Below are 13,357 nucleotides of genomic sequence, written 5' to 3' on the forward strand. Positions count from 1 at the left end.
TGTGAAAAACCGCTGAGGGTTTGCTACAATGTATCCAGTCCACACAATCCTCTGTAAACTAAACACACTGATATAATGTAAAGAGATATAAAACTGAGCAAAACTTTAGCAATATAAATCTCCTCTGTCACAGAGGATGGTCTACACGAGACCCCATTATAGTAAAGCCTCAATCTTACGCGCTTCCTGCCTCAGTCTGTGAACGACAAATATCCAATTCACTGACTGCAAACAGATCTAGAGAGCAGGATGTTAGAAAGTTTCTGAACTGCTTAGTGTATGATGATAATTCCCCAATGTGAAGCTATGGCTCCTAGCTTTAGCTGCTGCCTTCAATGATAGAGGTTGTGGGTTCGATCCCTGGGAATCACATTGAGTGAAAAATTACATTAAAGATTGAGTTTGATGGAACAGAGTCCTTTTTTCAACCTGTGTAATAATAAAATTTAAAAAAAATAAATCTGTCACCTGCCAAAGTTATTCACCTTTGTTGGCCTCTGTCCAGCACGACTTGCGCCCTTTTTTGTGGAGATTTAATTGAAAACTGTGCTGCTTCATTTCTGTAATGTAACTACCGGCAAACCTGTCTATCAAAAAGGACCTAGAAAGTTCTCAAAAATTTGGAATTAACTTCTAAAAAAAAGTCAGAGCTCCCCTCATTCCGTCGCTCTTTTCCATTTTGTTCCGTGTTGCTCCATTGCAGAGATATTCACATTTATTGCTTAAAGCACTGCATGTGAAATCTGAGGCCATTCATCCATCCCTGTTAGACGATGCCAATCACAAGAGAAATAGGCTGCTACATTAGCTGCCGAGCTGTGATTGGCATCATCTGGGAGGGATGGGTTAAATCGCACTGCCCCGAGAAAACTGAACGCACTTTAAACAGAGATTTCACATATTACGCTCCTGAACAACAAATGCAAATATCTTTGCAGTGGAGCGACTCAGAGCAAATCGGAAAAAAGCAGCTGACTCTGGGGAGCTCAGATGTTTATATGAGAATCTTCACTCTTTTTGAGCAAATATAAGTCGTCTTTAATTACTGCAGTTGGATTTAGAAACCATTTTTAGGGCGATTTAGCAAATATACGGATGGGCACTTGCAGCAATTCATGGTGATTCTGGAGTGGCAGTGCCAGATAATCCAGAAGACGACACTCTGCTCAAAATATTCCAACCTGGTAACCAAACTACAAGTTAGTTGGACGTGCAGACCCTTCATGCATGTGCCATCGGTTAGTCACAGACAGCAAACAGTGTTACTTCCCAGGATCTTCCACTGCAAACCTGAAACCAAGGTGCAATCAGCCGATCATTCAGGATTTTCACAATCAGCCCATTCATGTGTCGCACTGGCTGATGGAGAAGCGGGGAGAGTGGTCTTTGCAACCTCTGCCAGGGAGGGGGTGACCAATACAGCCGCACGCATGGGTCAGTGCTCAGTATCTCACACAGAGGAAGCGGTGAGGGATAAACATTCCGCAGTGGTCGCAATATGGGGAAAGCTTAATGTTGGCACTTACATCACTCATCAGACCCTTGAAGACCACTAGCTCTGACTTCAGCCTCTCAATCTTCTCATTGAGTTCATCGTGGACATTATAAGCTTCTTGTGCCTCCTGAAAAACAGAGGAGCCGTAAAGATGGTGCTCACCTGTGTGCAGGGGGAGAGTCTCAGCTGGGACCCCAGATCTTACCTCCTGAAGGGTCTCCACCATAGATTCCAGATTTGTCCTCTTCGCCAGCTCTTCCTCCCACCTGCAAGAGGACAATCAAAACATTAGAAAACTGGAAGCAATGAAGAATCTGGCATCAGAATGGACCCACAGAAAGTATCAGAAGCGATCAGCCCAATACCACTGTATAGAGATGAAGCTGCTGGCTTCCTGTTAGCTCTCAGGCTGTGACCCCTGATCGGCCAATATTTGCATTACTCCAAAAGGTCTCTGACTTGGCGTCTCCACATCAGTGCAAATGTCCTAATAGTCGCATGCAGTAGATGGATTCCCATTCTAGGAAGGCAAACTGGACCCCGTCCAGACTAGTCACCCGGCAGCTGTCACTCCATGGCTAAAACTGGATAACTGTGTGACAAAGTCTAATTGCTGACCAAGCCGGGGACCAGGACAACTGCTCCCAGCAGAGTTATGGGCCTTATACCGACTCATTACTGTCTGGACAGAATATGAAGGGATCAGAAATAACAGAGCGCCACTCAGAAGTCACCAAGAACTTATATGGGCAAAAAACTGGAAGGAAAATGTATCTATAGAGAAGTGTCCTGACTACTAGTAGGAACGCCAATGCCTGACGAGATTGTGCACATATAGAAGTATTGCAGGATCATGATCAAAGGCCAGTGTCAGGGGGGGGGAAAAAAAAAAAAAAAAAAAAAAGGTCAGACATGTTGAATTTCAGCATGCCCAATCCTTTTGTTGTTAAGGGAGATAGGCCAAGAATACATCACACATACATGAAGAACCAATGTCTGGAGAAAGAAGACCGTAGTCGGCCAGCAGACCATTGGTCATGGGATGAAGTGCTACCCAGATGGCGGTATAGAATTGCACGAGACCCCACAGTGTGTGAAGGATGACACGTGCGGCTCCATGAATGCCCATGGTTAGAAGCACTCTCGGATGCTATATATACAGTCTACACTGCAGCCCTTTTATCTTTCTCATGAACCCGAGGGTACAGGATACGCAAGACTTAAGTATTGGACCTGCAACCGGCATGTGGAATTGCACTGTGACACAGGAGAGTAAAACTTGGGACATCGCCAATATTGATGCTGTGATCTATAAGGGAGGGGGCGTTAATGAAGGGTCGCTGGTCATGGACAACTATATACACCCACATTTTCCGCTCTCCTATTCTGGCCCAGATTCGGTTTCAGAGAAAAGACTAAATTTAGAAAAGTCTTTCACTGACAAAACAAGATGAAGAGATCTCTTGGCTCAGCTCTTGGATGGCAGCCAATGCCCGGGAGGGCAGCAGTCTTCATATTGCGGCATCTGAAATATGTCTCTATTTTAGCTGCATTCCCGGCACTTTATGAGCAAATGATTTTAGCAGATCGGAGATTGGTGCATCGCTGCTGTGCGATCATCACAGGGGAAGAGATTGCAGCTTAGGTGGACGCCGCCATCCCTGCATCAGCATCCTACAGAGACTCCAAACATGGATCAGACCCACAGAATCCAAAAACAAGTTAGTTTCCAATAACCATTACCAATAGAAAATGCAGCCATGCTGGAGCCCTAATGGGGCAAAGCTGCAGTGCAAAGCATGGGAGACATCCTGTGACTACAGATTGTGCAGAGACAAACGGCCGCCTCAAGGAAGAAGAGGTGACAGGTGCAACAACCTGCATACAAATCGGATATTAAAATGTCAGCAGACTGCAGTTACCAGACACCATAACATGCCGAACCCCACAAGGAGTGACACAGCCGCACAATGTGTCAGGTTCTTCATTCACTTGAGGAGCAGATTTAATTATGGTCGATAAAGGATGATCGGCGGCTCAGGTATGTGATGTGACATTCCTGCCGCTCATGACTAACCTCCAGCAAGATGCACCTTGTTCACATGTTACACAGTGTGCTGAAATGTGAGTAATCAGGACGAAGCCCCGAGGATTGCGAGCACTTCCCAAAAACACCGGCGGAGAGACGCAACACAAAGTAATAAAAAGGAGACACTCAGATCACAACAGAACAATGCTGGGAACCAAGAAACTGAAGGCAGCACCAAAACCACTGAGCCCCAATACAGAGACTATGTATCAACTGTACACAACGCCCCGAGGCACCGCAGATACAGCACGTTACTATTACACTGCAGAGCTGTACTCACTGTTCTGCTGAAGGAGTCACTGTGGATCGCTACAGGATCAGTAATGTAATATATGTAGTGTCTGCACCAACAGAATAGTGAGTGCAGCTCTGGAGGATAATACAGGATGTAACTCAGGATCAGTAATGTAATGTATGTACACAGTGACTGCACCAGCAGAAAAGTGAATGCAGCTCTGGGGTATAATACAGGATGTAATTCAGGATCAGTAATGTATGTGCACAGTGACTGCACCAGCAGAATAGTGAGTGCAGCTCTGGGGTATAATACAGGATGTAACTCAGGATCAGTAAGGTATGTACAGTTGTGGCCAAAAGTATTGACACCCCTGCAATTCTGTCAGATAATACTCAGTTTCTTCCTAAAAATGATTGCAAACACAAATTCTTTGGTATTAATCTTCATTTAATTTGTCTAAAATGAAAAAAACAAAAAAAGAATATGAAGCAAAAAGCAAAACATTGATCATTTCACACAAAACTCCAAAAATGGGCCAGACAGAAGTATTGGCACCCTCAGCCTAATACTTGGTTGCACAACCTTTAGACAAAATAACTGTGACCAACTGCTTCCGGTAACCATCAATGAGTTTCTTACAATGCTCTGCTGGAATTTTAGACCATTCTTCTTTGGCAAACTGCTCCAGGTCCCTGATATTTGAAGGGTGCCTTCTCCAAACTGCCATTTTTGGATCTCTCCACAGGTGTTCTATGGGATTCAGATCTGGACTCATTGCTGGCCACCTTAGAAGTCTCCAGTGCTTTCTCTCAAACCATTTTCTAGTGCTTTTTGAAGTGTGTTTTTGGTCATTGTCCTGCTGGAAGACCCATGACCTCTGAGGGAGAGCCAGCTTTCTCACACTGGGCCCTACATTATGCTGCAAAATTTGTTGGTAGTCTTCAGACTTCATAATGCCATGCACACGGTCAAGCAGTCCAGTGCCAGAGGCAGCAAAGCAACCCCAAAACATCAGGGAACCTCCGCCATGTTTGACTGTAGGGACCGTGTTCTTTTCTTTGAATGCCTCTTTCTCCTGTAAACTCTATGTTTATGCCTTTGCCCAAAAAGCTCTACTTTTGTCTCATCTGACCAGAGAACATTCTTCCAAATGGTTTTAGGCTTTTTCAGGTAAGTTTTGGCAAACTCCAGCCTGGCTTTTTTATGTCTCGGGGTAAGAAGTGGGGTCTTCCTGGGTCTCCTACCATACAGTCCCTTTTCATTCAGACGCCGACGGATAGTACGGGTTGACACTGTTGTACCCTCGGACTGCAGGGCAGCTTGAACTTGTTTGGATGTTAGTCGAGGACCTTTATCCAACATCCACAGAATCTTGCATTGAAATCTCTTGTCAATTTTTCTTTTCCGTCCACATCTAGGGAGGTTAGCCACAGTGCCATGGGCTTTAAACTTCTTGATAACACTGCGCACGGTAGACACAGGAACATTCAGGTCTTTGGAGATTGACTTGTAGCCTTGAGATTGCTCATGCTTCCTCACAATTTGGTTTCTCAAGTCCTCAAGACAGTTCTTTGGTCTTCTTTCTTTTCTCCATGCTCAATGTGGTACACACAAGGACACAGGACAGAGGTTGAGTCAACTTTAATCCATGTCAACCAGCTTCAAGTGTGATTTAGTTATTGCCAACACCTGTTAGGTGCCACAGGTAAGTTACAGGTGCTGTAAATTACACAAATTAGAGAAGCATCACATGATTTTTTAGAACAGTGCCAATACTTTTGTCCATCCTCTTTTTTATGTTTGGTGTGGAATTATATCCAATTTGGCTTTAGGACAATTCTTTTTGTGTTTTTTCATTTAAGACAAATTAAATGAAGATAATAATACCAAAGAATTTGTGTTTGCAATCATTTTCAGGAAGAAACTGAGTATTATCTGACAGAATTGCAGGGGTATCAATACTTTTGGCCACAACTGTACACAGTGACTGCACCAGCAGAATAGTGAGTGCAGCTCTGGAGTATAATACAGGATATAATTCAGGATCAGTAATGTAATGTATGTACACAGTGAGTGCAGCTCTTGGGTATAATACAGTGTTATTCATTGCTCTCCTATAGGGACAGTAAGATATAATGTCACATACAGTAGTCAATGCTATACGAGTCTGCCAGTCTTTGTATGGCACTCGTGAGTCTTGTAATTACAGGCTGTCTGAGTGCTGAGCGGACAGATGCTGAATTTTATTCCAAGCTGCATTTCATGGCCATTTGCCAAAGGAAGCATTACACTGATAAAAGCGCCCCTCCGCCCTCCTCGCCTGCTGTAAATCACTGCTCAGCAAGCGCACCTGGCCTGACAATGGCGACTGGGAATACGACCTACCTGTGTAATCACAGCATAAGAGCGCAGCATGACATGGGAGATTAACCACTTCTTTGCCCTCCAACAAAACATTCCCGGGGAACAAACTAGACTTGATCAGTGAAGCTAAGGATGATCTGGGAAGGGGAGGGGGGGTACACATACAGCTCTGGCAAAAATTAAGAGACCACTGCACGGTTTTATAAAAATCAGCTTCTCTCCATGTCTGACAGCCATTCCATTCCAGTGTCTGTTGAATTTCAACCAGAGTACACCTCATTCTACTTAATGTGCTTCTGATTAGGAGATCACCTGAACCAAATCTTATTTAACGAAGGAAAATATAAAAACCCTGCTGTGGTGTTCACAATCCTCTTGCAGTACAACAAACTGGATGGCAAAACAAGCGTTAGTAATATCCCAAAAGTAATAGGAATGAAAAAAAATAACTTATAACCATGCCAAAGGAGTTGTAAACAAAAGTCTTGAGTGAGGAAAAGAAGGGCTCAATTCTGGCTTTACTAGCAGAGTGATACAATGAGCGTCATTGTTGCCTCCATCCTTAAAATTTCTAAGACAGTAGTCCATTACAACAAGGTCAAGCAGCAGACATTAGGGACAACAAAGCTACAGACCGGCAGAGGGCGTGAATGACTCTCCACTGACCAGGATGCCAGTCATCTTATTCGAATGTCTCTCAGCAACCGGAGGATGACATTGAGCGACCTCCAAAAGTAATAACAAATGGCAGCTGGGGTGAAGTGCACGGCAAGAACAGTTCGTAACAGGCTCCTAGAGGCAGGGCTCAAGTCATGTAAAGCTAGAAGAAGCCTTTCATCAATGAGAAGCAAAGGAGAGCCAGGCTGAAGTTTGTCAAAGACCATAAGGATTGGACCCATAGAGGACTGGAGTAAAGTAATCTCTGATGAGTCTAATTTTCAGCTTTGCTTAACACCTGGTCGTCTAATGGTTAGATGGAGACCTGGAGAGGCGTACAAGCCACAGTGTCTTGCACCGACTGTGAAATTTGGTAGAGGATCGGTGATGATCTGGGGATGCTTCAGCAAGGCTGGAATTGGGCAGGTTAATCTTTGCGAAGGACGTATGAATCAAGCCGCATACAAGGTTATCCTGGAAGAACAGTTGATTCCTTCTGCTCAGGCAATGTTCCCCAACTTTGAGGACTGTTATTTTCTCGAAGGACAATGCGCCATGCTACACAGCTAGGTCAATCAATGTGGGGATGAAGGGCCAACATCAAATCCCTGTCATGGGCAGCCCAATCTCCATACCTGAACCCCATTGGAAACCTCTGGAATGTAATCAAGAGGAAGATGGATAGTCACAAGCCATCAAAGAAGAACTGCTTAAACTGATTAAAAATCATGGTTATTCCACAAAATATTGATTTCTGAACTCTTCCTGAGTTAAAACATTAGTAATGTTGTTTCTAAATGATTATGAACTTGTTCCCTTAGCATTATTTGAGGTCTGCAAGCACTGCATTTTTTGGTTATTTTGACCATTTCTCATTTTCTGAAAATACAAAATTTACTGCTTGGAAATTCGAAGACATGTCAGTAGTTTATAGAATAAAAGAGAAATTTACATTTTACTCAAAAATATACCTATAAAGAGAAAAATCAGACAAACTGAACATTTTGTAGTGGTCTCTTAATTTTTGCCAGAGTGGTGTATTTGCAGATCTACTTCATTCTTGTAGTTTTGGTGAACAACAAGACTTCTTCTGTTTTTGACAATGCCCGGCATCCGGAGGAACCAGTCTATATAAGGGCCGGGGCCTGGAATCTGCTCACATTCCTGCCTCAGGATATTTACCAGACAGCTGGTGCTATCCCAGCCACATCCCACAACCACAAAATGTAACTATAGGGAGCAAAAGACTCAATTTGTCATGGGGTAAAGTGCCCGCCATGGGGCCTGAACCCTCCTATTCTCTTACATGTTGGGCGCCCCAGTGGCAAGAAAGATTGGACATCACTCAATCATTTTGTGCCTCCATCTGAGGAGGGTAACAGCGGCTTTCTCTCTCCATCCAATTGAACGTACATGCACATTCAGTTGAATTGAGCATGCAGTACTCCTAATACTTGTCCATACAGATTTACTCTCCACTTCAGTGTCATTATAACACAAAGCTCGGGGATAATGGAGACAAATGATGTAATCCATTAAGGAGGACGGAATGAATAGGGGTTTACACACGACTTCAAAGTTTGTCTGTGCCGAGAGCTGAGGAGATTTACAGGGATTTGTAGCTGACAAGGTGTCGGTCGCACCCAATGTAACACACCCCGGTGATGTCAGAGCGCGGCGGAGTATTCCCGATCAGCACTGGCTCCAGGTCGCACTGTCCGTAATGGTCACCCATAGTTTCCCAATGGCGGTTTCCTCTGGGCACAGATATTAACACCCCCCCCTGTGATCTGACCTGTCACTCAGCATTACAATTCCTGCAGCATGACGTCTGCTACAAGCGCCACCGGCAGATATCACATTTGGTATCTCGCCATCAGTCACACAACTTACCTTCTCCGCTTGCTTTCAGAGAATAGGAACAATCAATATTTACATTCAAAGATTGAGAATAATGCATCAGTCCAGGTAATAAGCAATAGTCTAGAGCAGACCTGGGCAAAGTGCGGCAGGGGGCCACATTCAACCCACGGACTGAGACAGCTGAAGGGCTGAAAACTGCCCCACGGCTGCACCGTGCCCTCCTGCAATACCACCACCAGCTGTATCCTGAGGATGCAGACCGCAGTGAATACAATGGTGGACGAGAGGGCCATGTGGGGGCCCACACTGCATATAGGGGGCCATGTGGGGGCCCACGCTGCATATAGGGGGCCATGTGGGGGCCCACGCTGCATATAGGGGGCCATGTGGGGGCCCACGCTGCATATAGGGGGCCATGTGGGGGCCCACGCTGCATATAGGGGGCCATGTGGGGGCCCACGCTGCATATAGGGGGCCATGTGGGGGCCCACGCTGCATATAGGGGGCCATGTGAGGGCCCACGCTGCATATAGGGGGCCATGTGAGGGCCCACGCTGCATATAGGGGGCCATGTGAGGGCCCACGCTGCATATAGGGGGCCATGTGAGGGCCCACGCTGCATATAGGGGGCTGTCAGCATATTTATTTCTGCTCAATATACTGCTCATACAATATATTAATATTGAGCAGAACTCATTTCAGCCTATTGCTAAAGCCTCCACAACAGTCACTGTCTCTTATGGCCCCTAGGGAACATTACGCACCCTGTTTTAGAGGATTGCCCCACTGGATATGACCAACGCATCATCAGCTGTGCGAAGCCTTCGGTCTCATGTAGGTTCTTTAGCCTCTTGATATAAGCAATGATGGCTCCTGGTCAATACCAGCAAGCAGAGATCTTGCATGAAAGTGTACAACAAATCTTAGAGTTTTTCTGATGACTAATCTCTAGAAGACAGAACTTTGGTAGCAATCTCTCATTCTGATGGCGAGGGTACGACAACCCCTCCCCCCTGCAGAAACCACTTCCTCCCAATCTATCGATGCACAGCCACCAGTCATTTCCTCCACATCTGAAATGTTCTGCTATTGTGAGCTTGATCAGGTGTAACACCCCTGTGCGGAGGTCACCATCAGCTCTGGGGATACATACAGACCCCCACTGTGTAGGGAGACTCGCCCCGAGATCTGTCAGAATCTGGGCTGCACACTAGGCATGCTCTCACAGCTGAAGGTGCGTTACAGTGGGTCAGAGAAGTAACAGGCTCACTAGCTACTGGAGAATCTGAATTATGGCACCCAATAGGCAGGAGCTGATAGGAGTGCTGATCCCTACTGCGCAGCGGAATATGCCAGAGACATAAATGATGCATTGTGAGTTTATCAGCTGCGAGCAGGATGGGCTGAAGGTAGTACTAAATGTGAATTTCATGACAGCAAGATGAAAATACATAAGCAAAAAACATTAATCGTACAAGGATTCAGCTTTATTTCCAGGGACGTTTTATAAAACAATTCCATAGCAATTGCGGCTGTAAAAAGGTGGGAAGTAGGGGAAATGGCAGAATACAGGGAGCCGATCACAGCCATAAAGCATCATGCCGGAGCGTCAGATATGGAAATGTTCGGGCGATTTTTCCACACGATGTTCCATGAGGTGGATCCACAAATATGCAGCTGGCTGCTTTCTATATGTGGGATCCAGGGAAGCACATGATGTCAGCGGCTCTGGTCTACGTACAGTGACGGTACATTGTCCAGCTCCTCCGCGTGCGGTGTACAGAGAGCTGCCTGGCAACAAGGCTGCCAAAACACAGATCTGCATTCATCAGACAAGACTGCACTAAAGGACACCAGAGCACCACAAAGCCCAGCTGCCATACCAGGCACAGCCTGCAGAGGCACTGTTACTGGTAGAAATCTGCATGTTAAAATACTCTTTCAAGAAATTAAATTCCCTATATAATCTATAGTCCTATAATCGGCTACAGGATCTGATGTCAGCGCCGCCATGAGTCTCTGACTTCTACAAGTATTGGGGTGTGTGCAGACACGTCCTGCCGCCTCTCCTCGCCCGCAGGCAGTCTACCAACTTTCTGCTAAATTGAAATATAAGTAATTGAGCAGCGATTATCGCTAAGTGTTTGGAGCAGATCATGTTACTTTATGGAGCAATCAACTATTGGGATAATCCGAGAGCAGGGACGTCACCGGTGGAAGGTGACAAGACCACAGTTCGAGGCTTCGGATGTGACTGGACTATGACAACCCCTGCTGCTTCAGAGGAAGCCCAATAGTGGAAGATTAAAGATGCAGCTCTGGAAGTGACTAGAGCAGATGAGTGCAGCGAGGTCCGGACATTATACGCAGGCGCTCGGTGCCTCAGCCGAACCCCATGAATAATGCAGCACTGATGATGGGGGCTGCAGCTCTCCTGATCAATAACGGTTTGTCTTTGAGTAAAGCCATTAGTGGAAGGTGCACCGGTCCGATGCTGCAGGACCCTCTGGATCTTCGTCCCCCCGGCCTCATACCCAGCAGCACAATGTGCCAGTGTCCAACTCACGAAACTGATCTCTGGGCAACGGCAGAAAGAGCCAAAACTATCCGGAAACAAACAGATTTAGAGCAAAGCTGAGGAGCTTAACTAACTCCGAGCCATCAGCAAAAGGAGCAAACCACCCCAGGAACGCAAGGCCTCACGTCACCCCCTTCTTTCAGGGTGTAAGAAAGTTGGGTGACAACCCACGTGGCCATCATCACTTTTAGACGGGTTGTCATCCAGACTTTCCATAAGAGAAGAATCAGGAGCCGGGATGAACCTGCATTTATGGGGTGGACTCTGATATATGGAGCCCCCCTTAGCTAAATGGCCACCATGGTGGGATCCTTCGCACGCAACAGATCAAGACTGGCCTGGGGATGAATTCTCTTCAGACCACCAGTGAACGGGTTGATTAAAAATAAGCACATTTCCCCCCAAGGTTTCTATTCCCTCTGTTGGAGGAGCGGCCCCTCAAACATGATATTACATGTACACTACAAAAGGACTGAACAAAGGTGCCCCCTAGCCATACGACAAAAGCTTCATTTATGATCACTAATAAAAAGAAAAGAAAAGACAGGAGGATCAAAAAAATCCAAGCCTCCCCCACCTGCCTCATCTGGGGAGACCATTAATTTCCTCCAAATCCAGCTGCACGCTCGGCTGTCAGCGGGAGATTAAAGGGCAAGGGATCGAGGGAAGCGGCTCCGGGATCTGCGGTGATATTCGGGTTCTTGTATAATGCAGCGTTCAGCAGGTTTGGGTTTCTATTCATGATCTCCAAGATCTCTGCTTGCTGTCAGTGAATGGCACCATTTTGTATACACTCACACATCCATGTGACAAAGTCGTGCAGAGTCTGAATTATCTGTACCCAAAAAGTGGATCAGAGTCTCCGGTCCTCGACACTGAGCGCATGTCCTAGCCTCGTGTTTGTGGAGGAGACCATTAAAGTCTATGGGAGTCGGCAGAAACCAGATGACATCAGAGTTTCATACATTTTAACTTATCCATTGTTAAGAATTGATGAATAAAAAAAGTCTTGGGTGCAACTAGAACAACCCCTGAGGGAAGAGATGGGGCCATGTCTGGTAGGAGGCTGCTACACTGCATCTAGTCTGGCCAATCCTCAGACAACACCCTGCACTCCAGACTGATACAAGGTGTGCAGGGAAAAAGCACCAATGTATCAGCACAGAAGGACTGATGGAAGAATCCACACAACTACGGTAATCTATTGCCTCCACAAAGGAAATTACTAGATGTAAATATCTCACAACGTGCAAATAATGCTGAAGTGGGGGGGGGGGCAGAAACCTGGGAGTTGTAGTTCCACAACAGACAGAAAGCTGCAGTTGCTCATGTAACGCAACACTTACATCTATTCCTTGGTTGAGATCACATCCCACAAACATCCAGTTAGTGCTGGACCGATCACGGCGCATGACACGAAGAGCAGCTGCCGGCGGAATAAACTGAGCCCCTGGTGGCACAGATCGGTGGCTTAGGCCATGTTCACACCTTCACTATTCGGTCAGTATTTTATTTGTAACTGGGAGAGGAACAACCAGAGGGAAAGTACAATAGTAACTTCTGTATTATCACCTACTGATGGGAATACTGACCGTGTCCTTATGGAAAGTGACGGCTACTGATGGCTCTCCAGGATTCTTGCTGTCAGGAGACGAGTGATCACATCGGGATCATACAGAGACCTTGCGATCATCATCCTGGAGTCACCGGACGTCTGATCACTTCCTGACAATGTATCCGGCTCTTATCAGACGCATTGTTGTTGATCTGACTTACACCTTGGTTCAGCTGCAGCCATCTTGGCCGGTTCCCACATACAAGGGGCCGCTCTGGTTTGCTTTATGAGAGCTGCTGCCAGACAGACATTGACTTCCCATCTACAGCAATGGACAACACATGATATTGTGACTGTCTGCTAATCTGTGAATAATGCCTCCTCCCCATTAATCTGTAAGCAGAAGTCATTCTGGTTCTGCAGCGATGGTGCTTATACACAGCAGCCAATCCGACCTAGCAGAGCTGCAGTGTAAAGCATGGAAGAGCAGCAGGCAACCAATGAGGAGACAGGAGGTG

At 46.1% G+C, this 13,357-nt stretch overlaps 1 protein-coding gene across 1 annotated transcript in view; it reads right to left on the reverse strand.

Moving 5' to 3' along the window:
• The window catches only part of IFFO2 (intermediate filament family orphan 2), a 41,612-nt gene that overhangs the window by 11,620 nt on the left and 16,635 nt on the right, over positions 1–13,357 (reverse strand). The window contains exons 2-3 of the mRNA XM_073570301.1: positions 1,701–1,761; positions 1,527–1,622 (exon numbers count right to left, since the gene is read on the reverse strand). Coding sequence (XP_073426402.1) covers positions 1,527–1,622; positions 1,701–1,761 — 157 coding nt within the window. The remainder of the gene's footprint in view (positions 1–1,526; positions 1,623–1,700; positions 1,762–13,357) is intronic.

This window comes from Dendrobates tinctorius, unplaced genomic scaffold (genome assembly GCF_039654945.1).
Source record: "Dendrobates tinctorius isolate UK_male_01 unplaced genomic scaffold, ASM3965494v1 ptg000028l, whole genome shotgun sequence".
Taxonomy (NCBI): Eukaryota; Metazoa; Chordata; class Amphibia; order Anura; family Dendrobatidae; genus Dendrobates; species Dendrobates tinctorius.